Source organism: Vipera ursinii (genome assembly GCF_947247035.1).
Source record: "Vipera ursinii genome assembly, contig: SUPER_Z_unloc_2, whole genome shotgun sequence".
In the NCBI taxonomy this organism is placed as follows: domain Eukaryota; kingdom Metazoa; phylum Chordata; class Lepidosauria; order Squamata; family Viperidae; genus Vipera; species Vipera ursinii.
This window is the reverse complement of record NW_028148448.1, coordinates 303,393-330,892: the sequence shown is the minus strand read 5'-3', so window position 1 is coordinate 330,892 and position 27,500 is coordinate 303,393. Positions and strand designations below refer to the sequence as shown.

Below are 27,500 nucleotides of genomic sequence, written 5' to 3'. Positions count from 1 at the left end.
TGGAAGGCCACAGATATAGGGGTTGTGGACTTCAACTCCCAGAATTCCTCAGCTTGACAAGATGGCTGCGGAATTCGGGGTGTGGAAGGCCACAAATTTAGGGCTTGTGGACTTCAACTCCCAGAATTCTTCAGCCTGACAAGATGGCTGCAGAATTCAGGGTGCGGAAAGCCACAAATTGATGGTTTGTGGAGTTCAACTCCCAGAATTCCTCAGCCTGACAAGATTGCTGTGGAATTCGGGGTGTGGAAGGCCACAAATTTAAAGCTTGTGGACTTCAACTCCCAGAATTCCTCAGCCTGACAAGACGGCTGAGGAATTCAGGGAGAAGAAAGCCACAAATTTATGGCTTGTGAACTTCGACTCCCAGAATTCCTTAGCTGGCCAAAGTGGCTCGGGAATTCTTGGAGTGGAAGTCCAGAAATTTAAGATTTGGGGGACTTCAACTCCCAGAATTCTTTTCAGGCTGTGCAATTCGATTCTGTAAAGGTCTCCTGTTTCAGCAGGGGATTGGACTGGATGACCTCCGAGGTCCCTTCCAACTCTGTCCCTCTTATTTTATTTATTTTTATTTTTATTCCATTTATATCCCACCCTTCTCCGAAGACTCAGGGTGGCTTGTGTAAGGGTCTCTTGCTTGAGCAGGGGGGCTGGATTAGATGACCTCCGAGGTCCGTCCCAACTCTGATACTCTATGATTCTGTAAGCATCTCCGGCCTGAGCAGAGGGTTGGACTAGATGACCTCCAAGGTCCCTTTCCAACCCTGTTATTCTATAAGCGCCTCCTGCCCGAGCAGAGGGTTGGACTAGATGACCTCCGAGGTCCCTTCCAACTCTGATACTCTATGATTCTGTAAGCATCTCCGGCCTGACCAGAGGGTTGGACTAGAGGACCTCCAAGGTCCCTTTCCAACCCTGTTATTCTATAAGCGCCTCCTGCCCGAGCAGAGGGTTGGACTAGATGACCTCCAAGGTCCCTTCCAACTCTGATACTCTATGATTCTGTAAGGATCTCCTCCTGCCTGAGCAAGGGTTTGGACTGGATGACCTCCGAGGTCCCTTCCAACTCTATCCCGCTTAGGATTGTGTAAGGGTCTCCTGCTTGAACAGGGCTGGATTAGATGACCTCCGAGGTCCCTTCCAACTCTGATACTCTATGATTCTGTAAGCATCTCCGGCCTGAGCAGGGTGTTGGACTAGATGACCTCCAAGGTCCCTTCCAACTCTGATACTCTATGATTCTGTAAGGATCTCCTCCTGCCTGAGCAAGGGTTTGGACTGGATGACCTCCGAGGTCCCTTCCAACTCTATCCCGCTTAGGATTGTGTAAGGGTCTCCTGCTTGGAACGGGGCTGGATTAGATGACCTCCGAGGTCCCTTCCAACTCTGATACTCTATGATTCTGTAAGCATCTCCAGCCTGAGCAGGGCGTTGGACTAGATGACCTCCAAGGTCCCTTCCAACTCTGATACTCTATGCTTCTGTAAGGATCTCCTCCTGCCTGAGCAAGGGTTTGGACTGGATGACCTCCGAGGTCCCTTCCAACTCTATCCCGCTTAGGATTGTGTAAGGGTCTCCTGCTTGAACGGGGCTGGATTAGATGACCTCCGAGGTCCCTTCCAACCCTGTTATTCTATAAGCGCCTCCTGCCTGAGCTGAGGGTTGGACTAGATGACCTCCAAGGTCCCTTCCAACTCTGATACTCTATGATTCTGTAAGCATCTCCTGCCTGAGCAGAGGGTTGGACTAGATGACCTCCAAGGTCCCTTCCAACTCTGATACTCTATGATTCTGTAAGCATCTCCTGCCTGAGCAGAGGGTTGGACTAGATGACCTCCAGGGTCCCTTTCCAACCCTGTTATTCTATAAGCGCCTCCTGCCTGAGCAGAAGGTTGGACTAGATGACCTCCAAGGTCCCTTCCAACTCTGATACTCTATGCTTCTGTAAGGATCTCCTCCTGCCTGAGCAAGGGTTTGGACTGGATGACCTCCGAGGTCCTTTCCAACTCTATCCCGCTTAGGATTGTGTAAGGGTCTCCTGCTTGAACGGGGCTGGATTAGGTGACCTCCAAGGTCCCTTCCAACTCTGATACTCTATGATTCTGTAAGCATCTCCGGCCTGAGCAGGGGGTTGGACTAGATGACCTCCCAGGTCCCTTCCAACTCTGTCCTTCTATGATTCCTTAAGGGCTTACATTTGTTCCTTGGCCGTGTGGTTTATTCAAGCAAGAAACTAGAATTAGAGACTCATTTTTTCCACCCCGTTATTATTATATATATATATATATTTTGAATCATCACTTTTTTTTAATAACAGTCTGTCATCCAGCTTATAAAACGACGGCCTTTTTAATTGCTAGGCTCAAATTCAGCGAGGTTTAGGCTGGGCGCAGTTAGGAATTTCTCCCCGGAAAACGATCCTTTATAATTAACAGGAGAGGTGGGCAGAAAAAAAAAGCCCGGCGAAGTCGCCTTGCTGTTTTCTTGCCGGTGGAAATCACAGGATGCCGTCCCGGACTTACGACGGTTTATTTAGCGACCATCCCACGTCACAACGCCACTGAAAAAAGTGAGTGAGGACTGGTTTAGAATGGCTTTGAAGAAAGGGATCGTTTTGCACACTGAGCGACCGTCGCAGCGTGTACACACACACAAACAAAACACACGCACACACGCACGGTCACTGGCTCCTATTTATGACGGTCGGGGTGTTCCCCTTTGTGACCGTCGGACCCACAAAGCCAAGCGGGAAGACAGATTCGTTTGACGACCGTGCGGCTGATTAACATCTGCGAGGATTCGCTGAACAACGCTGGCCAGGAAGGTCCTAAAACGGGGCCAAACTCACAGAATTCCTCGCTTAAGGACAGAAATGGACGTACGTCGAGGACGACCCGCGTGGCCAGATCGCGTGCCGTGCTTCCTCTTTCTTGGGCGGGAGAATTCGAATCTGGAGCTACTTGGAATTTGTGGTTGTTGAACAGGCATTTGTCTGGAATGATATGGGGGTCTCCTGCTGGAGCAGGGGGATGGACTAGATGACCTCCAAGGTCCCTTCCAACTCTTGTCAGTGTGTGATTCGGTAAGGGGCTCCTGCTTCACCAGAAGGCTGGACTAAATGACCTCTAAGGTCCCTTCCAGCTCTTATTCTGTAAGGGGCTCCTGCTTGAGCAGGGGGTTGGACTGGATGACCTCCAAGGTCCCTTCCAACTCTGTCAGTGTATGATTCAGTAAGGGGCTCCTGCTTGAGCAGGGGGTTGGACTAGATGACCTCTAGGGTCCCTTCCAGCTCTTATTCTGTAAGGGGCTCCTGCTTGAGCAGGGGGTTGGACTGGATGACCTCCAAGGTCCCTTCCAACTCTGTCAGTGTATGATTCAGTAAGGGGCTCCTGCTTGAGCAGGGGGTTGGACTAGATGACCTCTAGGGTCCCTTCCAGCTCTTATTCTGTAAGGGGCTCCTGCTTGAGCAGGGGGTTGGACTGGATGACCTCCAAGGTCCCTTCCAACTCTGTCAGTGTATGATTCAGTAAGGGGCTCCTGCTTGAGCAGGGGGTTGGACTAGATGACCTCTAGGGTCCCTTCCAGCTCTTATTCTGTAAGGGGCTCCTGCTTGAGCAGGGGGTTGGACTGGATGACCTCCAAGGTCCCTTCCAACTCTGTCAGTGTATGATTCAGTAAGGGGCTCCTGCTTGAGCAGGGGGTTGGACTAGATGACCTCTAGGGTCCCTTCCAGCTCTTATTCTGTAAGGGGCTCCTGCTTGAGCAGGGGGTTGGACTGGATGACCTCCAGGGTACCTTCCAACCCTGTTATTCCATGATTCTGCAAGGGTCTCCCGCCTGAGCAGGGGGTTGGAATGGATGACCTCCAAGATCCCCTCCAACTCTGTTCTTCTATGATTCTGTAAGGGTCTCCTGCTCGAGCAGGGGGCTGGACTAGATGACCTCCGAGCTCCTTGGAGCAGAACCCTGCATTTAAAGTTTTGGCTCTTATTTGAAGCGGAAATACACAAATTATTGCCTGTTGTTTTCTGAAACCTGTCCAGACCCATCATCAAGTTCTTGGTTGTCTGGACTACAGGCCGTTTTGCCACTCACCACCCTACAACTGAGCCCGGAACGTCCGTCGTTAAGTGAGACATTTGTTTTGCTCTGTTGACAGAGCAAAAAAATAATGATAACGATGATAAATCAAGTTGGAAGGGAACTTGGAGGTCATCTAGTCCAACCCCCGGCTGAGGCAGGAGAACCTTACAGAATCACAAAACGATCGAGGTGGAAGGGACTTGGGAGGTCATCTAGTCCAACCCCCTGCTCAGTCAATCGCCCCTCAGCGAATCCCTGCAGTCACTCGGTCGTTAAGCGAATCCGGCTTCCCCCATCGACTGTGCTCGTCAGAAGGTCGCGAAAGGGGATCACGTGATGCCCCCACCACCAGGACGCCGCGACCGTCACAAATGTGAGTCAAGCGTCTGAATTTTGACCCCAGGAGTCGTAAGTACGAATGACAGCCGCTTTTTTTAGTCCGTGATAACTTTGAACGGTCACTAAATGAATTATCGTACGTCCAGGGTTGCGTCTATCTCCTTCCAAGCCGACATGGAGAAATGTCGGCTTGTTTGTAGCCAGGATTAGAGCCGTTCGTCGCCCCCCAAATCGAGATATTTTGGGACACTCTGAATGAATAATCCCCCAAAAGGAAGCGGAAAACCTCTGGGGGAAAAAAATTAAAGGAAATAACTCGGAATATTGTTCGGAAAAAGGAACAATCGTCGCCTGCCAAGAGATCCAGGTGGAATTGCAGCTGTCAAAAAAAATAAAATACTTTTAAAAAATGGATTTGCAAAACAATAATATCAGATTTGGGCTAATGGGAAAGTCGGCCTCAGTTTCCCGTCTATATTTGCGAATTTCCTCCTTATTTGTCTTTTCTTTCTTTCTTTTTTTTCCCCTAAAAATTTTCCCTTCCTTCCGACGCTTCAAAAAGGGGAAGTTGGATATGATTTTTCTCCGATTTGCTTTTTTTGGGGTTTTTTTTTTAAAAAGAAGCTTTAAAATGCAAGGTCCTCAACTTATGACCGCAATGGAGCCCGAAACAGTGTTTAAGGGAGTGTTGCCTGAGATTTCTTGCCCCGTTGTTAAGTGAATCAGTGCATTTGGAGGACATGTCTTGCTCTCGTCGTTAAGTGAATCAGTGCAGGTGTGAAGTGAGTCAGCTGGGTGCTAAGTGAATCACTGCCGTTAAGTTAGTCACGCAGTAGTTAAGTGAATCGTTTGTCTGAAATAGCGAAGGCTGTCCTGTTTGAGCAGGGGGTTGGACTGGATGACCTCCAAGGTCCCTTCTAAGTCTGTCCTCCTATGATTCTGTAAGGGTTTCCTGCCCGAACAGGGGGCTGGACTAGATGACCTCCAAGGTCCCTTCCAAGTCTGCCCTTCTATGATTCAGTAAGGGTCTCCTGTCTGAGCAGGGGGTTGGACTGGATGACCTCCGAGCTCCCTTCCAACTCTGTCCTATGATTCAGTAAGGGTCTCCTGCCTGAGCAGGGGGCTGGACTAGATGACCTCCAAGCGCCCTTCCAACTCTGTTATTCTATGATTCTGTAAGGGTTTCCTGCCCGAGCAGGGGGTTGGACTGGATGACCTCCAAGGTCCCTTCCAACTCTGTCCTATGATTCAGTAAGGGTCTCCTGCCTGAGCAGGGGGCTGGACTAGATGACCTCCAAGCGCCCTTCCAACTCTGTTATTCTATGATTCTGTAAGGGTTTCCTGCCCGAGCAGGGGGTTGGACTGGATGACCTCCCAGGTCCCTTCCAATTCTATCATTATATGATTCTGTAAGGGTTTCCTGCCTGGGCAGGGGGTTGGACTGGATGACCTCCAAGGTCCCTTCCAACTCTGTCCTATGATTCAGTAAGGGTCTCCTGCCTGAGCAGGGGGCTGGACTAGATGACCTCCAAGCGCCCTTCCAACTCTGTTATTCTATGATTCTGTAAGGGTTTCCTGCCCGAGCAGGGGGTTGGACTGGATGACCTCCCAGGTCCCTTCCAATTCTATCATTATATGATTCTGTAAGGGTTTCCTGCCTGGGCAGGGGGTTGGACTGGATGACCTCCAAGGTCCCTTCCAACTCTGTCCTATGATTCAGTAAGGGTCTCCTGCCTGAGCAGGGGGCTGGACTAGATGACCTCCAAGGTCCCTTCCAAGTCTGTTCTTCTATGATTCTGTAAGGGTTTCCTGCCTGAGCAGGGGGTTGGACTGGATGACCTTCAAGGTGCCTTCGAAGTCTTCTATGATTCTGTAGGGGTTTCCTGCCTGAGAAGGGGGTTCGACTGGATGACCTCCAAGATCCCTTCCAAGTCTGTCATTCTATGATTCTGGAAAGGTCTCCTGCCTGAGCAGGGGGCTGGACTAGATGACCTCCAAAGTCCCTTCCAACTCTGTCATTCTATGATTCTGTAAGGGTTTCCTGCCCGAACAGGGGGCTGGACTAGATGACCTCCGAGATCCCTTCCGACACTGTCCTTCTAAATGATTCCGTAAGGGTCTCCCGCTTGAGCAGGGGGTCGGGCTAGAGGACCTCCGAGGTCCCTTCCGACTCACTCCTTCGGTGAAAAACGACCTTTGGGACCGTGAGCCGATCCAGCGCCGCCTGGCGACCGTGCCGATCTTTCGAAACCGACGCACGCCTCGGTCAGACCCACCTTCCACCCTCGTGCGACGGGGTTGTCCGCCCTCTCCGGAGCGAGGAGTTCTGGATTCGAGGTTCTGCTATTTTGTTTGGTTGTTTTTCCACCCCTACCCCGCCAAGCCTGCCTCGGCGTTGCCGTGCCGCTCGCTTCTTTCCCCCTCCGGGAGCCGCGAAGACCTCGGGGACCTCGTCTCCTTGGTTCTCCTCTTTCCGTTCCGGGTGTTTATCCCGGCTTCTCTCGCCCTGCTTGCTTCGACGTCGCGGCTCCTCCGGGCCTCGTGGAAAACGTACTGCTTGCTCTCTTTCCTCGGGACCGAAGCTTTTCTGCTCGGGGCTGAACTACTGTGTGTGTGTGTGTGGGGGGGTGTTCCCCTGGTGATCTCAGAACTTGGGGAGGGGAGGCGTTCTTGCGGACGTCGCGTGACCGAACGAAGGAACATCATCAGGGCGAGAAGGGAGGGAGGGGTGGTGGCGGAAGAGGACGACGGAGAAGAGAAGGGGCAGGTAGAGAAAAAAGAAGAAGGATTAAGAACGACTGTGGGGGTCCCTGGTGCTCTCAGAACTTAGGGTGGGGGTGGGGGTGTTCTCGCGGACGTCTCGTGACCGAACTGGGGATAGAAAGCGGGGGGGGGGGGAATAGGAGGAAGACAAAGCGGAGGAAGAGAGGGAGGAAGGGGAGGAGGAGGAGGTGGAATGACTGGGGTCCTCAGTGTTTTGGAGTTGCGGGGGGGGAGGATTGTAGGAGACGTCGGAGGACCGAAGTACGGAACATCGTCTGTGTTAGAAGGGTGGGGGGGGTTGTGAAGAGGAGGAGGAGGAGGAGCAGCAGCAGAAAGAGGAGGAGGGTCCTCGGTGCTCTCTGACCTTGAGTGGTTTTCTTGCCAACGTTTTATGACCAAACGAGAAACATCGTCTGTGCTAGGAGGGAGGAGGAGGAGGAGGAAGGACTGTGGGGTCCCTGGTGCTCTCTGAGCTGGCTGGTTTCTTTGCAGACGTCTCGTGACCCAACTAGGGAACGTCATCAGTGCTAGAAGGGAGGAGGAGGAAGAAGGACTGTGGGGTCCTTGGTCCTCTCTGAGATTGGTGGTTATCTTGCAGACGTTTCATGACCCAACTGGGGAACGTCATCAGGGCTAGAAGGAGGGAGGAGGAGGACGACGATGACGACTACTACTGTGTGGGTCCTTGGTGCTCTCTGAACTGCATGGTTTCCTTGCAGACGTCTCGTGACCCAACTAGGGAACGTCATCAGGGCTAGAAGGGAGGAGGAGGAGGAAGGGCTGTGGGGTCCCTGGTGCTCTCTGAGCTGGGGGGTTTCCTTGCAGACGTCTCATGACCCAACTACAGAACAATATCAGTGCTAGAGGAGGAGGAGGAGGAGGAAGAGGAAGGACTGTGGGGTCCCTGGTGCTCTCTGAACTGGGTGGTTTCCTTGCAGACGTCTCGTGACCCAACTAGGGAATGTCATCAGGGCTAGAAGGGAGGAGGAGGAGGAGGAGGAGGAGGAGGAGGAGGAGGACGATGACTGTGGGGTCTTTGGTCCTCTCTGAGATTGGTGGTTTCCTTGGAGACGTTTCATGACCCAACTGGGGAACATTATCAGGGCTAGAAGGAGGTAGGAGGACGACGACGACGACTGTGTCGGTCCTTGGTGATCTCTGAGCTGGGTGGTTTCCTTGCAGACATTTTGTGACCCAACTAGGGAACGTCATCAGGGCTAGAAGGAGGGAGGAGGAGGAAGGAAGGAAGGAAGGAAGGAAGGAAGGAAGGAAGGAAGGAAGGAAGGAAGGAAGGAAGGAAGGAAGGACCCCGAGCTGCGTGCTTTCCTTCCAGACATTTCGTGATCCAACTAGAGAAACATCATCAGTGCTAGACGTGAGAGGGGGTTGGAGAGAGGAGGAGGAGGAGGAGGAAGACTACGTAGTCCTTTGTACTCTCTGAGCTTGGTGGTTTCCTTGAAGACTTTCCATTACCTAACTAGATAATATCAGTGCTAGAAGGGGCAGGGGGGCGGGGCGGGGTAGTTTACGTGGAAGAGGAGGAGAAAGACTGTGTTGGGTCCTTGGTACCTTCTGAGCTTGGTAGTAAGTGCAAGGACCGGTTGTTAGTCCCTTTTTTCGGGGCTGTTGTAACTTTGAACGATGGCTAAATGGAGCGGTGGTAGTTTCAGGGTCACCTGTAGTGGGCCCTGAAAAAAGATTAGGAGAATTCTGCGGTGGGAGGACTAGCAGCACCCAGGGTCACGAGTTCAAAGAGGCCTTGCCCTTGAATCCTTACGTAGCCACGAGGGAACTAAATCCAACTCTCTTTGAGAGTCCTCTTGAGCGTTATTTAACTATAGTTGAGCGTTATTTAACTATAGTTGAAAGCTTCCTGTGCATAGGCTTTCGGCAATAAACCAGTTTAGTTGAAAGTTTCCTGTGCGCAGGTTTCGCCAATAAACCAGTTTAGTTGAAAGCTTCCTTTGCAAAGGCGTTCGGCAGTAATCCGGTTTAGTTGCAAGGTTCCCGTGCACAAGCTTTCAGCAATTAACCAGTTTAGTTGCAAGGTTCCCGTGCACAGGCTTTCGGCAATAAACCGGTTTAGTTGAAAGCTTCCCGTGCACAGGCTTTCGGCAATAAACCGGTTTAGTTGAAAGCTTCCCGTGCGCAGGTTTCGCCAATAAACCAGTTTAGTTGAAAGCTTCCTGTGCATAGGCTTTCAGCAATAAATCAGTTTAGTTGAAAGCTTCCCGTGCGCAGGTTTCGCCAATAAACCAGTTTAGTTGAAAGCTTCCCGTGCGCAGGTTTCGCCAATAAACCAGTTTAGTTGAAAGCTTCCCGTGCACAGGCTTTCGCCAATAAACCAGTTTAATTGAAAGTTTCCCAAGCACAGGCTTTCGGCAATAAACCAGTTTAATTGAAAGCTTCCTGTGTCCAGGCTTTCGGCAATAAACCAGTTGAAAGCTTCCCGCCCCTAGTCTTTCAGCGATAAACCAGTTTAGTTGAAAGCTTCCTCTGCATAGGCTTTCAGCAATAAACCAGTTTAGTTGAAAGCTTCCCATGTGCAGGCTTTCGGCAATAAACCGGTTTAGTTGAAAGCTTCCTGGGCACAGGCTTTCGGCAATAAACTGGTTTAGTTGCAAGTTTCCCATGCACAGGCTTTCAGCAATGAAAGCTTCCTGTGTGCACGCTTTCGGTAATAAACCAGTTGAAAGCTTTCCGTGCGCAGTCTTTCAGCAATAAACCAGTTTAGTTGAAAGCTTCCCACGCGCAGTGTTTCGGCAATAAACCAGTTTAGTTGAAAGCTTCCTGTGCGCGGGCTGCCTGCAATAAACCAGTTTAGTTGAAAGCTTCCCGTGTGCAGGCTTTCGGCAATAAACCTGTTTAGTTGAAAGCTTCCTGTGCAAAGGCTTTGAGCAATAGACCAGTTTAATTGACGTGTGTATCTGTTCTTTTTGCGCCCGAAAACCTACTTTTCCTTTAATCATAACGTAAATTTTGAACACCGATTTTGGCGGTCGATAAAGAAAGACGCTTGACATCCTTCTCGTTCTTCCCCCCACCCTTCCTCTCTCTGTTCCCAGTGTTTTAACGTCGGGAAGGGCGTGGCGGCATGGCGGACATGGAGCAGAACCTCAGCCTGGCCGACGCGCTGAGCGAGCCCCCGCCACAAATCGAGGAGGAGGTGAAGCGGGATTTCATGGCCACCCTGGAAGCCGAGAAGTTTGACGATGTGATCGGCGAGAAGGTGGGCAAGACGGATTACGTCCCGCTCCTGGACGACGACGGCAACGGCGGTCCGAAGGCCGAGAACCAGGAGGCGAAAGCCAAACCGCGGGCCGAGAACCTTTCTCGGGAGCGTGAGTGTCGGGTCGGGCGTAAAGCGGGACGAGGGTTGACGTCGGGAACGGAACGAGAAGTCAGGTTCCCGTCTCGACGGCCTGAGTCTAGCAGTTGTCCTCGACTTAATGACCAAAATTGAGGGCCCCTCCCCCCCTGGTTTCCGTTGCAAAGCAGGAGTTTTGCCTCAACTTACGACCGTTTTTTGGTCGTTAAGCGAATCTCTGGCAGTGGTTAACTGAGTCAGTCGTTCGGCAAAAACGAGGTGTTTCCCCCCCCGTTGTCTGCTAATCGGGGAGCTCAGCCCCGTTTTACGACCTCACTTGCCCCAGTCGCTAACTGTCTCGCTCCAGCGGTTCAGTTTTTAAGAAGAGACCGGACAGCCATTTGTCTGACATGGGACAGGTAAGCTTTCCTGCCTGAGCGAGGGGTTGGTCTAGATGACCTCCAAGGTCCCTTCCAACTCCTACGACGACGACCGCAACCGTCGTAAATGGGAAAGAACTGGTCCCAAGTCCCTTATTTTTCAGTGGGCTTGTCGAAGTTGGAACGGTCAGTAAAGGAAATGGCAGAGGCGGCGGGGGGGTTGGATTACATGACCTCCAAGGCCCTTTCCAACTCTCTCCTTCTTAGGATTCGGCCGTAAGTTGAAATGTAAGATCCTCCGTTGTTGTTTTTTTTTGTTTGTTTTCTACCCTAAATGTTAGTGTTAGACTAGAAGAGAAGGAAGGAGGAGGAGGAGGGGGTGTGTGAGATATACATGTCTCTATCTATCTATCTATCTATCTATCTATCTATCTATCTCTATATCTGTCTATCTTATGTATCTATCTATATCTATCTATCTATATTTATCTCTATATTTATCTATCTATATCTATGTATCTATCTATATCTATCTATATTTGTCTCTATATCTATCTATCTATATTTATCTATATCTATCTCTATATCTATCTATCTATCTGTCTCTATATCTATCTATCTCTATCTATCTCTATCTCTATATCTATCTATCTCTATATGTATCTCTATATATATTTATCTATCTATCTATCTATCTCTATCTCTATATCTATCTATCTCTATATCTATCTATATATATTTATCTATCTCTATCTATCTCTATATCTATCTATCTCTATATCTATCTCTCTATCTCTATATTTATCTATCTATCTATCTATCTATCTATCTATCTATCTATCTCTATATCTATATCTACCTCTCTATCTCTATATTTATCTATCTATCTGAACTATCACTCCCAACCTCCCTAGGAAGCACGAGTCGTGGCAAAGGGTGCCGGGAGTTGTAGTCCTCCATCTGGAGAGGCAGAGGTTGTGCCTTTGGAGGGATCTGGAAACCCCAGCCAAGGCGGGTGTTGTCCTCCTCTACTGCCCACCCATCCTGCCCTGCCTCCCTCCCCCCATGCTGCTTTTTGCCTTTGGAGAGCGCTGCTCTCTTAATATGCTCAGAGGTAACCTCGCCATGGAGGGGGGGGAGGGAGAGAAGATTCTCAGGGATGACTCACACCCTGGACGGTATCTCTTTACTCTCCTACCATCCAGTAGGACAGCGTTTCCCAACCTTAGGAAGATGCGTGGACTTCAACTCCCAGAATTCCCCAGCCAGCATAGCTGGCTGGGGAATTCTGGGAGTTGAAGTCCACGCATCTTCAAGTTCCTAAGGTTGGGAAACGCTGCAGTAGGAGATACAGGAATATAGCCAGCCGTACCAACAGGCTGAAAAACAGCTTTTATCCGTGGGCTGTTAGGCTTTTAAATGGGACATAATCTAATCTATCTATATCTATCTATCTATCTATCTCTATATCTATCTCTCTATCTCTATATTTATCTATCTATATCTATCTATCTATCTATATCTCTATATCTATCTCTCTATCTCTCTATCTCTATATTTATCTATCTCTATCTATCTCTATCTATCTCTATATCTATCTCTATCTCTATATTTATCTATCTATATCTATCTATCTATATCTATCTATATCTATCTATCTCTATATCTATCTATCTCTATATCTGTCTATCTATCTATCATCTATCTATCTATCTATCTATCTATCTATCTATCTATCTATCTATCCATCCATCCACCCACCCACCCACCCACCCGCACACACAAACACACACACACACCCATATTTGTTTTGATTTCTGGATTGCCCTGAATCCGTTCTCTCCCCCCTCCCTTACCTACCGTCGCAGTCTATCTGATTTCCTCGGGACGGTTCAAGAGGGACGTGGGATGGCGAAAGCCTTTTTGGCGCGGAGACCTCTCCTGCCCCCGGACGAATCGCTTCGGCTTCGGCCGGCGATCTGATGGCTTTTGAAAACCCCTCGAAATCCTAGATGATTATTACGATTAATTTGTTGTTTTTTTTCCCCCCACCCCGTTCGATTTGGACGCAGGCCTGCCTTCCCTCCATCTGGAGGCGCCGTCTCCTCAGCTTCGGGAGGAGAGGGGAAAAAAAAAACGAAATAAATTTTTATTTCCACGGGCGTGTAATTATCTCGCTGGCTCCTCTCTTTCCTCTTTCCTTTCATAAGGTATAATAGCGCGGTAATTTAGCGAAGCAGCGCTTCAGCGGCCAGGCGAGGCTGTGTTTAGTTCCGCTCCGGGAACTCGGAATGCTTTTCGGAATATTAGAGGCGATAATTGCTTTGCCCGGCTTTTTTCCCCCCAGGGCCTTTTGTTTTGTTTTGTTTTGATTATTATTATTTACGGTTTCGTGTTATTATTTTAATGTCCTTGAATTTTCTTATCCAGTTCATTTCGTGACCCGAGACCCTGCGATTTTGTTCTTTGCATTTTATTTGGATTTATTTTATTATAGATATAGACAGCGTTTTTTTAATTTTATTTTTCATCATTGTTTTTTTTCCGATTTAATTTTACGGTTTAATTGCCTTGGATTTTATGATTTCATTTTATTATGTATCCTGAGTCCTCCGGGAGAAGGACGGTATATAAAACAAATAAATAAATACAACAAATTAATAATAATAATAATAAATAATAATAATAATAATAATAATAATAATAATAATAATAATAATAATAATAATATAAAGTTGGAAGGGACCTTGGAGGTCATCTAGTCCAACCCCCTGCTCAGGCAGGAAACCCTATACCATTTCAGGCAAATGGCTGTCTCGTTTTGTTTGATTTGATTTGATTTGATTTGATTGTTTGTTTTATAGTTTTATGATTTAATTGCATTGGATTTTATGATTTCATTTTGTTATATATCTGTTTTGTTTTATTTTATTCGATTTCATTTTATTGTTCGTTTTTTAATCTTATCATTTAGTAGAATTGGATTTTATGTTTTCGTTTTATTATATGATACCTTACTATTTTATTATTTTATTTTATTTATTTTTTAATTTTATGATTTAATAGAATTGGATTTCATAATTTAATTTTATTATACGGTACCTTATTTTATTTTATTTTGTTCAAATTTATTTTACTATATTTTTTATCATTGTTTTTATTATTTAATATTATTTAATATATTTTATGATTTAATTTCATTATATGTCATTTTATTTTCTTCGAATTTACTTTTTATTTTTTATTATTGTTTTTCTTATTTTATTTTTTATTATTTAATATAATTTAATTTTAGGATATTTCTTATCTTATCTTATCTTATCTTATTTTCTTTGAATTTATTTTATTTTACTTTATTATTATTTAATATAACAACAAAACAACAACAACAACAATAAAAATAATAATAAAGTTGGAAGGGACCTTGGAGGTCATCTAGTCCAACCCCCTGCTCAGGCAGGAAACCCTAGACCATTTCAGGCAAATGGCTGTCAATAATAATAATAATAATAATAATAATAATAATAATAATAATAATGTTGGAAGGGACCTTGGAGGTCATCTAGTCCAACCCCCTGCTCAGGCAGGAAACCTTACACCATTTCAGACAAAATGGCTGTCCAGTCTCTTCTTGAAAACTTCCAGTGTTGGAGCATTCACCGCTTCTGGTGGCAAGGAGTTCCACTGGTTAATTGTTGTCACTGTCAGGAAGTTTCTCCTAGGTTGCTTCTCTCCTTGATTAGTTTCCATCCGTTGCTATAATTTTTTATTTTATTTTATTTTATTATTTTATTATTTAATGTAATATAATATAATATATAATATAGTATAATATAATATGTTTATTTTATTTTTGGGTACTATCTCAACGTCAAATGTTAAAACACAAACTGGCTTAAAAATGAAAGGAAATCATAAAACCACAGCAATTCATTTAATACCATTTGAAGTCATGGTCTTGAGAAAGTAACTTTTGATTGTTTTTCACATTTATGACTCTTAAAGCAGGCCGGCTGGGGGATTCTGGGAGTGGAAGTCCTCCCCTCTTAAAGCATGCCGGCTGGGGGATTCTGGGAGTTGAAGTCCTCCCCTCTTAAAGCATGCCGGCTGGGGGATTCTGGGAGTGGAAGTCCTCCCCTCTTAAAGTGATCTGGATGGGGGATTCTGGGAGTGGAAGTCCTCCCCTCTTAAAGCAGGCCGGCTGGGGGATTCTGGGAGTGGAAGTCCTCCCCTCTTAAAGCATGCCGGCTGGGGGATTCTGGGAGTTGAAGTCCTCCCCTCTTAAAGCATGCCGGCTGGGGGATTCTGGGAGTGGAAGTCCTCCCCTCTTAAAGTGATCTGGATGGGGGATTCTGGGAGTGGAAGTCCTCCCCTCTCAAAGGATGCCAGCTGGGGGATTCTGGGAGTGGAAGTCCTCCCCTCAAAGGATACTGCCTGGGGGATTCTGGGAGTGGAAGTCCTCCCCTCTTAAAGCTTCCCAGCTGGGGGATTCTGGGAGTTGAAGTCCTCCCCTCAAAGGATACTGCCTGTGGGATTCTGGGAGTGGAAGTCCTCCCCTCTTAAAGCTTCCCGGCTCGGAGATTCTGGGAGTGGAAATCCTCCCCTCTTAAGAGCATGCCGGCTGGGGGATTCTGGGAGTGTAAGTCCTCCCCTCTCAAAGGACGCCGGCTGCGGGATTCTGGGAGTGGAAGTCCTCCCCTCTCAAAGGATGCCGGCTGCGGGATTCTGGGAGTGGAAATCCTCCCCTCTTAAAGCATGCCGGCTGGGGGATTCTGGGAGTTGAAGTCCACCCCTCTCAAAGGAGGCCGGCTGGGGGATTCTGGGACTTGGAATCCACACACCCCTTAAAGCCTGGCTGGGGGATTCTGGGAGTGGAAGTCCTCCCATTTTAAAAGCATGCCGGCTGGGGCATTCTGGGAGTCAAATGCTCTCTGAGCTGGGCGGTTTCCTTGCAGACGTTTCATGACCCAAGTAGGTACCATCATCAGTGCTTCCCCTTGAAACAAATTTGCTCGAATCCAGTCACTCCCCTTCTGATTGTGTTCAATCTTCGGCACCACCGCAACCATCGTCCACACCGTCACTGTGCGGAAACCCCCCGGATTTAGGTCATCTGGGTCTTCTGAACGAGCCGAAGGCCACGGAAAGTTCCGCCTGCACAACCTTCAAATCCCTCCTTCCCACCCACCCCCGCCCAGGATTACGTAATGGACCCACTAAGAGGATTAGGCCAAACCGGGATGCCACCCGCCGCGTCGCAAAAGCTGCTGGCTGAACTCGGTTAAGCCTCTTGTGTGTGTGTGTGTGTGTGTGTGTGTGTGTGTCTATATGCGTGTGTGTGTGTGTGTCGTGATGGAAAAGATCAAAATCCAATGCTGGAGAGCCGTGCGAGGAAAAAACCCACATCAATCCGATCGATTGTATAAAAAAAAAAAACCCCAACAAATTTTGCAAGCCAGCCAGGGAGGTTGTCAACGCCGGATCGGCCCGGCGACGGGAAGACCCCAAAAAAGGGGAAAAACGGGAGCCTTGGAGCGCCGTTGACAACCCCTTTGTCGTCTTCCGGATGTGTTTCTTGGGTTTTCTTTGAAGGGGGTTACACAACGGCACCTTGGAAGACCCACACTTCTGGGGAGCTTATCGCAGAGATACATAAAGCCGCCAGTCTGGCAAAGGGGGAGAAAAGACAAAATCTGTCCTTGCTCTTCCTCCTCCTTCCTTCCTTCCTTCCTTCCTTCCTTCCTTCCTTCCTTCCTTCCTTCCAGCCCTGATGACGTTCCCTAGTTGGGTCATGAAATGTCTCCAAGGAAACCACCCAGCTCAGAGAGCACCAGGGACCCCACAGTCTGTGCTTCCTCCTCCTCCTCCTCTGAAAAAGGAAACCTTGGCAAAAAAAAAACCCAGCATTAAACCAAGACGACACAGAGAACTAACCCAGATGGCCACACCGAAGGGGGGGGGAACGGACGCGGGATGCTTAAAATCCTACAGGCCATCACCAAAACTCTTTAATTTCGGGTTCTCCTCCTCCTCCTCCTCCTTAAGTTGCCTTTAGCAAAGTTTCTCAGGGACTCCTCGCCTTTGCGACGGTTCGCTTAGCGTCCGTTCGCAGCTGCGACGGCCCTGGGCGGCGGAGGGGAAAAGCGACCGATGACCCATTTTCCACCCTTCGCCGCCTCTTCCCCAGGATCCAAATTCGGACTCGTATTTACAACGGCTGCAGCCTCCCGGGATTCTCTTATATCCTGTCTCGTGACCTGCGGAGGAGGAAAGACAGTTGGGGTGGGTGGGGGGGGAATGCCCGATTCATTTTACGACCGTGTTCCTAACTCAGTTTTGGTGGGGGGGGATGCCCGATTCGTTTTACGACCGTGTTCCTAACTCAAAGAGGGCAGGGCTTCACTTAGCCGCGGCCGCCAAGGAACATCGTCAAAACGGGGCGAAGCTCCCTGAGTGACGGAAACTTTGGGCTCCGTTGCGGTCGTAAAAGCGAGGACTGCCTGCAGAACGGATGCTGAATCTCCTCCGGAAGATTATGTCAATAAGATTCAGCGGGGTCGATTTAGGCAGATGATTGACAGGCCCTCCCGCAGGAGGAAGATGGCCGTCGGGGGACCGTCCGAGAAGAAGGGTGGCCCTTCAGCTCGTCTCCAACTAATGTGGAGGTCTCTCTTCTAGGTCCTTCCGCAACCGGACCAGCAACCGTGGTGGAGAATGGAGATCACGGACTTGAAGGCAGCAGACCAGGTAAGGCTTGGGTTGACGTTCTCCATCCGCTCCATAGCCGCTTCCTCATGTGCATGTCGTTGCTGAGGCCTGTGTATGTGTGTGTTTGACGTGTTGTGTGCGTGGAGCAGAAGCCGGGAAGCCTGACCCGTCCGTCTTAACCTCCGGTCCCCTTTGTCCTTCGGCCACAAAAATGGAGCTTTTGGCCGGAGTCTGATGGAAACCCAGGTTGACGTCCTTCAAGGTTGACGTCCTTCAAAGATTACGGGGTTCCGTCTCGGGCGTTTGTGTGAAAACGTCCTGAGGTTTGACCCGGGAGCCTCGACCAGTCTTAAGGGCTGTGTGTGTCTGTGTCTGTGTGGACTTCAATTCCCAGCACTCTCTTGCTGGGAAGAATGGACATCAAGTCCCAGAATTCCTCAGGACCTTTTCCTTTGATGGAGAAGCGAAGAAGGCAAGGATTCGAAACCAACATTTCTCCAGTTTGGCCACTTTTAAGGTGTGTGGACTCCAACTCCCAGCATGCTGGCTGATGCATTCTGGTGGTTGAAGTCCACTCAGTGTCGGCTAGGGAATTCTGGGAGCTGAAGTCCATTCAGTGTTGACCAAAGAATTCTGGGAAATGAAGTCCATAATGTTGGCTAGATAATTCTGGGAGTCAAAAGTCCACTCAGTGTTGGCTAGGGAATTCTGGGAAGTGAAGTCCACTCAATTTTTGCTAGGGAATTCTGGGAATCGAAGTCCACTCAGTATTGCCTACGGAATTCTGGGAAATGAAGTCCACTCAGTGTTGTCTAGGGAATTCTGGGAAATGAAGTCCACTCAATTTTTGCTAGGGAATTCTGGGAGTCGAAGTCCACTCAGTGTTGCCTAGGGAATTCTGGGAAATGAAGTCCACTCAGTGTTGTCTAGGGAATTCTGGGAAATGAAATTCACTCAATGTTTGCTAGGGAATTCTGGGAAATGAAGTTCACTCAGTGTTTGCTAGGGAATTCTGGGAGTTGAATTCCACTCAATTTTTGCTTGGGAATTCTGGGAGTCGAAATCCACTCCATTTTTGCTAGGGTATTCTGGGAGTTGGTCCACTCAATTTTTGTTAGGGAATTCCACTCAATTTTCGCTCGGGAATTCTGGGAGTCGAAGTGCACTCCACAGTGGGTTGGGATTTGATGTCCACTCAAAGTTGGCTAGGGTAAAGAAATAAAAAAATAAACAAATGGGGGAAAAATCCTTTTTTTTCCCTTCCCTCCTTTTTGGAAATTGTCCCCATCCTCAAATCCCTGAGTCAAAACGTTGACTTTTGGCAGGAGACGGAGGGGCAGGGGGGCAGGACAAGAACAATTCCATATTTTCAGGAGGTTTTTTGTTTTGTTTTTTTTGCACCATCTCTTGTGACGTCGCCTTTTCTTCCAACCATCCCGGTTTAAAGCCGGTTTGGAGCTGACCCCATTCTTTTTATTATTATTATTATGTTTTTTTGCGACGGATTAATTTAAAAATAGCGACGGCTTAGTCTTTTCCGTTCCTTTCCGTTTTGCAGAGGATTTTCTTCTTAGGGACCGATTTTACTCCGGGAATTAGCGAACGCTGCTCTGGGTTGTAAGGCGACGAGGGATTTTTTTTTTTCAACTCGATGGACCCATCTGACGGGATCTTAAACCGGCTTTGTAAACCGGCTTTTGGAGAAAGCTTCTCCCGACAGATTTGCCAAAAAACCCCAACCCAAATGAAAACAACTGGGTGGGTTTTAGATGCTTGCAGCTAGTCCTCAACGACGAGAGTTGGGCCCACAATTCCTGTGATCGAGTGGGAAGCGAGACAGTTGGGAAGTGGGAAGGGAGATACGCCTTGGAGGAAGCCCTCGTAGTCCTTGACTTGCGACCGCCGGGAAGCCTGCAATTTCTGTTGCTCAGCCTGAGAGGGAGGGAGAGATGGAGGGAGGGAAGGAAGGAAGGAAGGAAGGAAGGAAGGAAGGAAGGAAGGAAGGAAGGAAGGAAGGAAGGAAGGAGAAGGATTGGAAGGAAGGAAAAATGGGAGGGAGGGAGAGGATGGAAGGAAGGAAGGAGATGGGAGGGAAGGAAGGAAGGAGGAGAGAACAAAGGAAGAAGATGGGAGGATGGAAGGAAGGAAGGAGAAGGATTGGAAGGAAGGAAAAATGGGAGGGAGGGAGAAGATGGGAGGAAGGAAGGAGATGGGAGGGAGGATGGAAGAAAGGAAGGAAAGTGGGTGGGAGGGAGAGAGGATGGAAGGAAGGAAGGAGATGGGAGGGAGGGAGAGAAGGACAGATGAACAGAAGGAAGGAGAGCAGGAGGTTGATGAGAAGAAAGGATGGATGGATGGATGGATGGATGAAGCATACGGGAAGGTCTTGGCTGGCTTTCAGCTTTCAGGACATTCTCCAGCAGAGTTCCTCAAACTTTCCGGGTTGGTGTTCCGTAGGGAGGGGAGGAGGAAAAGAGGGGATGGCTTTGTGGGACGGCCCCCGTTGCTCGCGCGAGTGAGCCCCCCCCGGGGAAGAGTCTCCTATCTTTGTCTTCTGGGTCTCGGCGTTGTGATGTGTGTATCGTGATCGTCTCTGTGTCGTGTCGCAATGTGAGGTTGGTCTGGGCCATTGCTGCTTTGGGGTTGCCGGGCGGGACACCCGAGAAGCTTTCCCGCAGTGGAAAAGAGGTCTACAACGGCTTTGCTTGGAACCCAGAAAGTCCTTAACAAGAGTTTGACACACACACACACACACACACACACACACCCACACACACACACACACACACAGAGCATTAGATTCCTGGTTTATGGATCTGCTGGACACGGTGATCTTCTGATCATTGAGCTGTTCAGACTGTTGCGTTATCAAGCCCAGAACACACTCCACTGTCGTTGCCCTTTGGGAGGGGCAAAGGCCACCATCAGCCAGGAGTCTTCCCGGAGCAGGTGTGGTTGAAGCCAAGGGTTGCTCCCAAAATCCAATCAAACGTGAGTTGGACAACAGGCTACTATACTTCAGACTTTTTTTTTCTACCCTAGCCTAACGTCGCTCTTCCTCCGATGTCTGTGACAATTCAGTAACCACGATTGTTAAAAATCCAAGCAGATATTCAGAGCTTTGCTTGTATCCCTCCCTCTGCCAGTTTGTTGGGAATTGACTAGTCTAATCCCAGCCAGTTTGTTGGGAATTGACTATTCCAAGAATCCCAGCCAGTTCGCTGGGAATTGACTAGACTAATCCCAGCCAGTTTGCAGGGAATTGACTAGGACAATCCCAGCCAGTTCATTGGAAATTGACTAGGCTAATCGGAGCCAGTTTGTTGGGAATTGAATAAATTAATCCCAGCATGTTGGAAATTGACTATGCTAATCCCAGCCACTTTGTAGGGAATTGACTAGACCAGGGGTGTCAAACTGCCGGCCCGCGGGCCGGAGCGTCACGGAGAAACCGCGCCCATCCCATTGCCGGCAATGGGAAAAAGTTCCGATACGTCGCACGACGTCATGTGACGTCACGAGTTTGACATGTCTGGACTAGACTAATCCCAGCCAATTTGTGGGGAATTGAATACAATACAATTTGTTGGGAATTGACTGCACCAGTACTAGCCAATTTGTTGGGAATTGACTCGACTAATCTCAGCCAATTTGTAGGGAATTGACTCGACTAATCCCAGCATGTTGGGAATTGACTTGACTAATCCCAGCATGTTGGAATTGACTCGAATTCCAGCCAATTTGTAGGAAATTGACTCGACTAATCCTAGCAGGTTGGGAATTGACTCAAATCCCAGCCAATTTGTAGGGAATTGACTCAACTAATCCCTTCATGTTGGGAATTGACTCGACTAATTCCAGCATGTTGGGAATTGACTCGACTAATCCCAGCCAATTTGTAGGAATTGACTCGATTAATACCAGCCACTCTGTACGGAATTGACTAGAGTAATCCCAGCCAAATTTGTTGGGAATTGAAGACAATACAATTTGTTGGGAATTGACTATAATTCCAGCCAGTTTTTTGGGAATTGACTTGACTAAATGCCAGCCAATTTGTAGGGAATTGATTCGACTAATCCCAGCATGTTGAGAATTGATTTAATTAATCCCAGCCAATTTGTAGGGAATTGACTATAATTCCCGCCAATTTGTAGGGAATTGACTCGACTAATCCCAGCCACTTTGTAGGGAATTGACTCGACTAATCCCAGCCAATTTGTAGGGAATTGACTCGACTAATCCCAGCCAATTTGTAGGGAATTGACTCGACTAATCCCAGCCACTTTGTAGGGAATTGACTCGAGTAATCCCAGCCAATTTGTAGGGAATTGACTCAACTAATCCCAGCCAATTTGTAGGAATTGACTCGATTAATCCCAGCCACTTTGTAGGGAATTGACTCGAGTAATCCCAGCCAATTTGTAGGGAATTGACTCAACTAATCCCAGCCAATTTGTAGGAATTGACTCGATTAATCCCAGCCACTTTGTAGGGAATTGACTCGAGTAATCCCAGCCAAATTTGTTGGGAATTGACTATAATTCCCGCCAATTTGAAGGGAATTGACTCGACGAATCCCAGCCAGTTCCTTGGGAATCGACTAATCCCGGTCACCCTAACCCCGCTGGTGGTCCCGGGGACGGCGGTGGTGGTGGTGGTGAAGGCAGACCCATCGCCACGATCGCTTCCCTTGCAGCTGATTGGCTGCTCCCCTTTCCGACGACCAGCTCGGGCCGCCGTCTCGGGAACGCCCGTCCCTCCCTGCTTCTCTTTGGCTGGCTGACGCTCTGCTCGCTTGCTCGCTCGCTCGCTCCTCGCCTCCGCCGTGCTCACGTTTACTAACCACTGACTGCTTTTATTGTCCTTTCCCTGTCTCCTGTCGCCTTCCCCCTCTTCCCCCTCTCCTCTTCCTCCCTCTCTTTTCTCGTTTCCTTCCTAGAAACCTAGAATCCCACCACCCCCTCACCCCGGAGGGGGGGGGAGGGCTGCTCTCCACCCGAGACCACCTCGTGTGCTTTGCTCCCCGTCATTGCACTTTAAAAGCTACTAGTCCTCTGCCTTTTCAAGAGCTCTTCCTTGGGCCTGCCTGGAGGTTGCGGGGCTGAAGAACGAAGAGGGTAGATCGGCGGTGTGCCGTCAGCTTCCCCTCTCCTTCCCGCCTCCTTCTTCTTCCTCTCTTCCTCTTCTTCTTCCTTCTTTCCTTCTCCTCTTCTTTCTCTCCCTCTTCCCGCCTTCCTCGTCTTTCCTCCTCCTCGTCGTCTCTCCTTTCTCCTCTTCCGCCGCCTCTGACGCCCTCCTCTTCCTGCTCCTCCCTCCCCGCCTCCTCTTTCTACTTCTCCCTTCCTCCCTCCATCCTCCTCTTTCTTCTGCTCATTTCCTTCTCCATTTCCTCTCTCCTTTCTCCTCTTCCTCCCCTTCCTCCTCTCTCCTCTTCCCCCTCTTGTCTTCCTTTCTCCCTCTCTCCCATTCTGTCTGCTTCCTTCCTTCCTTCCTATCTCCTTTCCTTCCTCCCTCCCTATCTCCTCCCTTCCTCTGCTCTAACTCCTTCCTTCCTCTCTCCCTCCCCTTCTGTCTCCTTCCTCCCTCCTTTCCTTCCTTCCTTCCTTCCTTCCTTCCTTCCTTCCTTCCTATCTCCTTTCCTTCCTCCCTCCCTATCTCCTTCCTTCCTCTGCTTTATCTCCTTCCTTCCTCTCTCCCTCCCCTTCTGTCTCCTCCCTCCCTCCCTTCCTATCTTCTTTCTTTCTTTCCTTCCTTCCTTCCTTCCTTCCTTCCTTCCTTCCTTCCTTCCTTCCTTCCTTCCTTCCTCTGTTCTATCTCCTTCCTTCCTCTCTCCCTCCCCTTCTGTCTCCTTCCTTCCTTCCTCTCTACCTCCTTTTTCCCTTCATCCCTTCCTCTCTTTATCTCCTTCCCTCCCTCCCCTCCGTAGTCGTCCTCGCGGGCCCGTCGAAGATTCCCGAGCTGCGTCTCGGCTTTCTCGTTTCTCCTCCTCCCCGCCCGCCCGCCCTCCTTTCTTTTCTTTTTTCTTTCTCCCGTCCTCCCTTTTTAATTTCCTCGACCACCCCGCTTTCGCTTCTCTCCGTCCGCAGACCATCCCTCTTTCCGTCCCCCTTTTTTTTCCCCCTCCCTTGGCCTCGGTCTCCCCTTGGTTAGCCCTACGCCGCCTCTTCTCCATCCGTCTCACCTTCAGATTTGAGGGACCCCTTTTTTTAAACAAAAGAAAAAAAAGGTGGGTCCGACCCCTCCAGCCTAGGGACCCCAATCAAAACTCTCTGATTTCCCAAGATTTAAGATTTGGAAAGAAGCCCGACACGTCCAGAGGTGGCTGTCCCCAGGAGATGCCAATCATCCTTCCGACTGTTTGTGGGTTTTTTGGGGTTTTGGTTTTTAAACCCACCACGGTTCGCCTCGGACCTTCGACGTCCTCTCCTCATCTGAGCCGAAGGCCTTTGTGCAATTTTAACGCGGCTCGAAAGCCTTTTTTTTTTCTCCCCTTCCCCTTCCTCTCCATCTTTCCGGGATCCTGGCGCCGCTGCTGTCTCCCGTTTGCAAATTCTCTCTTTTTTTTTTCCTCCCTCTCTCCTTTTGGCTTGTCACAAAAAATCAAAGCGGGGCGAGATTAGCTCGGAAGGGAGGGAAAAGGAAAGGAAAGGGCGAGGGAAGGAAGGAGACGTCGGACCTGTCAGAGCGGCTAATGAAATGACGATCTGACAGACGAGAGCACCTGACAGACGAGAGCACGGAGGGCTTCTGACACCACCCGCCCCCCCTCTCCCTCCCACAATGCCCCACCTCCAGGTTTTTAGCTTGTCGCTTGTGATTTCGCCGGCTGTCAAACTCGACGGCCGGAAATAGCCCGAACAACATTTTGTTCTGAGTCCTAAATTTGGAATTCTTGGCTCTCCTTTTTAGAAAATATATGATTCTTATATATCTGTCTGTCCTATCTATCTATCTATCTATCTATCGATCTATCTATCTATCTATCTAATCTAATCTATCTAATTATCTATCTTTCTATCTATTGTTATCTATCTTTATCTTAACTATCTATCCTATCATCTATATCTGTCTATCGTCTTATCTATCTTTCTATCTATCTATCTATCTATCTATCTATCTATCTATCTATCTATCTATCTATCTATCTATCTATCTATCTATCTATCTCTATCCTCTGTCTGCCTGCCTGCCTATCTATCTATCTATCTATCTATCTATCTATCTATCTATCTATCTATCTTATCTCTTTCTCTCTCTCTCTCTCTCTCTCTCTCAATCTCTCTCTCTGTCTCTGTCTCTGTCTCTGTCTCTGTCTCTCTCTCTCTCTCTCTCTCTCTCTCTCTCTCTCTCTCTCTCTCTCTCTCGGTAGTCAGTCTGTCTATCTATCACTACCGGTATTCATTCATTCAGTCAGTCAATCATTCTGTCTGTCTGTCTGTCTACCTATCTATCTATCTGTATCTATCACTACTGATAACTAGTCAGTCATTCTGTCTGTCTGTCTATCTAACTATCTATCACTACTGGTATCTAGTCAGTCAGTCTGTCTATATCTGTCTATCACTGCTGTTATCTAGTCAGTCAGTCTATGTCTGTCTGTCTGTCTATCTATCTATATCTATCTATCTATCTATCTATCTATCTATATCTATCTATCTATATCTATCTATCTATCTATCTATCCATCTATCTATCTATCATCTTTAATCTATCTAATCTAATTTAATCTTATCTAAAAATCATATATTTTGTATAACCCGGTTCTTGCTGATTTCCACCGCTGGCTCGAAAAAGGGTGTCGGTTCGAGTCCCCGCGCGCGGTTGAGTCCCCCGTCCTAAGCTGGTAGGGAGCTCGCCCAAGACCCGAACGGCCGAAGGTGGGGGAAATTTGTCGGCGTTGCCGACGAAGCTGGTGGGTTGTCAAGTCGGTCCCGCAAAGGAAGCCCTCCCCTCCCATACCCACGTTTGGGATGAACTATGTAGGCCAGGAGACCAGGCTTCCGCAGAGATGCATCTTCCATTAAGCTGCTCCGCATGTCCCGGAGCGAGAGTCTTTTTTACCCCCCTGAGGCGTCCATTCCATCCTGGCTCTGAAATGCAGTTTAAAGTGAGACCAAATTCTGAGCCGAAGGCAATTGACGTTTAGACCCAAAGAAATTTCGCACCGAGGGAGACTTTGTGCTTGATCTTTAGCTGCCAAAATTGCCCTTCCATCTTGATTCCGTTGGAGAACTGCTTTCTGGTAGCTTCTCGGTCCTGGGTGACCCGGAAGCTTCTGAGGTAGGACAGCCAGGCCCAGGAACTCTTGAGGTAGAACATTGGTAGACAATCGGGCCAAAAACTTTTGAGGTAGCACATTGAGGGGAAAGAGATCCAGAAGCTTTTGAGGTAGAAAGTTTGTGGAAAACAGATCCAGAAGCTTTTGAGGTAGAAAGTTTGTGGAAAACAGATCCAGAAGCTTTTGAGGTAGGACATTGGTGGAAAAAGACCCAGATCTTTTTGAAGTAAAACATTGGTGGAAAAGAGATCCAGAAGCTTTTGAGGTAGAAAGTTTGTGGAAAACAGATCCAGAAGCTTTTGAGGTAGGACATTGGTGGGAAAAGACCCAGATCTTTTTGAGGTAAAACATTGGTGGAAAAGAGATCCAGACGCTTTTGAGGTAGAACAGTTGTGGAAAAGAGATCCAGAAGCTTTTGAGGTAGGACATTGGTGGAAAAAGACCCAGATCTTTTTGAGGTAAAACATTGGTGGAAAAGAGATCCAGAAGCTTTTGAGGTAGAACATTTGTGGAAAAGAGATCCAGAAGCTTTTGAGGTAGGACATTGGTGGAAAAAGACCCAGATCTTTTTGAGGTAAAACATTGGTGGAAAAGAGATCCAGAAGCTTTTGAGGTAGAACATTTGTGGAAAAGAGATCCAGAAGCTTTTGAGGTAGGACATTGGTGGAAAAAGACCCAGATCTTTTTGAGGTAAAACATTGGTGGAAAAGAGATCCAGAAGCTTTTGAGGTAGGACATTGGTGGAAAAAGATCCAGATGTTTTTGGTGTAAGACATTGGTAGAGAATAGATCTAGAAGCTTTTGAGGAAAGACATTGGAGGAAAAAGACCCAGAAGCTTTTGAGGTAGGACATTGATGGAAAAGAGATCCAGATGTTTTTGGTGTAAGACATTGGTAGAGAATAGACCCAGAAGCTTTTGAGGAAAGACATTGGAGGAAAAAGACCCAGAAGCTTTTGAGGTAGGACATTGATGGAAAAGAGATCCAGAAGCTTTTGAGGTAGAAAACAGATTCAGAAACTTTTGAGGTAGGGCATTGTGGAAAAGAGATCCAGACGCTTTTGAGGTAGAACATTTGTGGAAAAGAGATCCCAGAAGCTTTTGAGGTAGAAAGTTTGTGGAAAACAGATCGAGAAGCTTTTGGAGCTAGGACATTGGTGGAAAAACAGATTCAGAAGCTTTGAGATAGGACATTGGTGAACAATCAGGCCCAGAAGCTTTTGAAGTAGGACCTCATGGTCCTTCTTGAAGGATCATCACGGTCTTTCTTCTCCTGTTTCATGGGTTAGGGATGCTCACATGGATGTAGACCTTGCAGAATTTTTAGCTGCATTCAGAAGCACCTCGAGGTTGAACATTCGAGTGTCTCCTGGATGTGGTCTTCTTCTCAGGTTAAGACTCTGGACCTGCTAATGGAGAAGCTACCTCAGGAGATTCCCCAAGCCGACCCAATTTGGCTCGAGTCTTGATGCGAATAATTACTGCTTTTATTTGCCATTGTCTTCTGAGTTTGGGTCCTATTCTTTGGTCTTACCTTGTCATAAGGCAAGGAGGCTTCTCCTTAGCAACCAGCGGCTGGCGCACCTCTTGAGGTTCTTCACACCAAGTCACAGAGCAGAAGGGTGTTCCTCAGCCCTCGG

General features: G+C 48.2%; 1 protein-coding gene across 3 annotated transcripts in view; it reads left to right on the top strand.

Moving 5' to 3' along the window:
- Nucleotides 1-22,694, top strand: part of MAP4 (microtubule associated protein 4) — a 62,571-nt gene extending 39,877 nt beyond the window's left edge. For all 3 annotated transcript variants that reach the window (XM_083380064.1, XM_083380065.1, XM_083380066.1), the window contains exons 3-5: nt 10,251-10,526; nt 17,551-17,619; nt 22,523-22,694. In XM_083380064.1, coding sequence (XP_083236190.1) covers nt 10,280-10,526; nt 17,551-17,619; nt 22,523-22,530 — 324 coding nt within the window. In that variant the 5' untranslated portion in view covers nt 10,251-10,279 and the 3' untranslated portion in view covers nt 22,531-22,694. The remainder of the gene's footprint in view (nt 1-10,250; nt 10,527-17,550; nt 17,620-22,522) is intronic.
- The last annotated feature ends 4,806 nt before the right edge of the window (nt 22,695-27,500 follow it).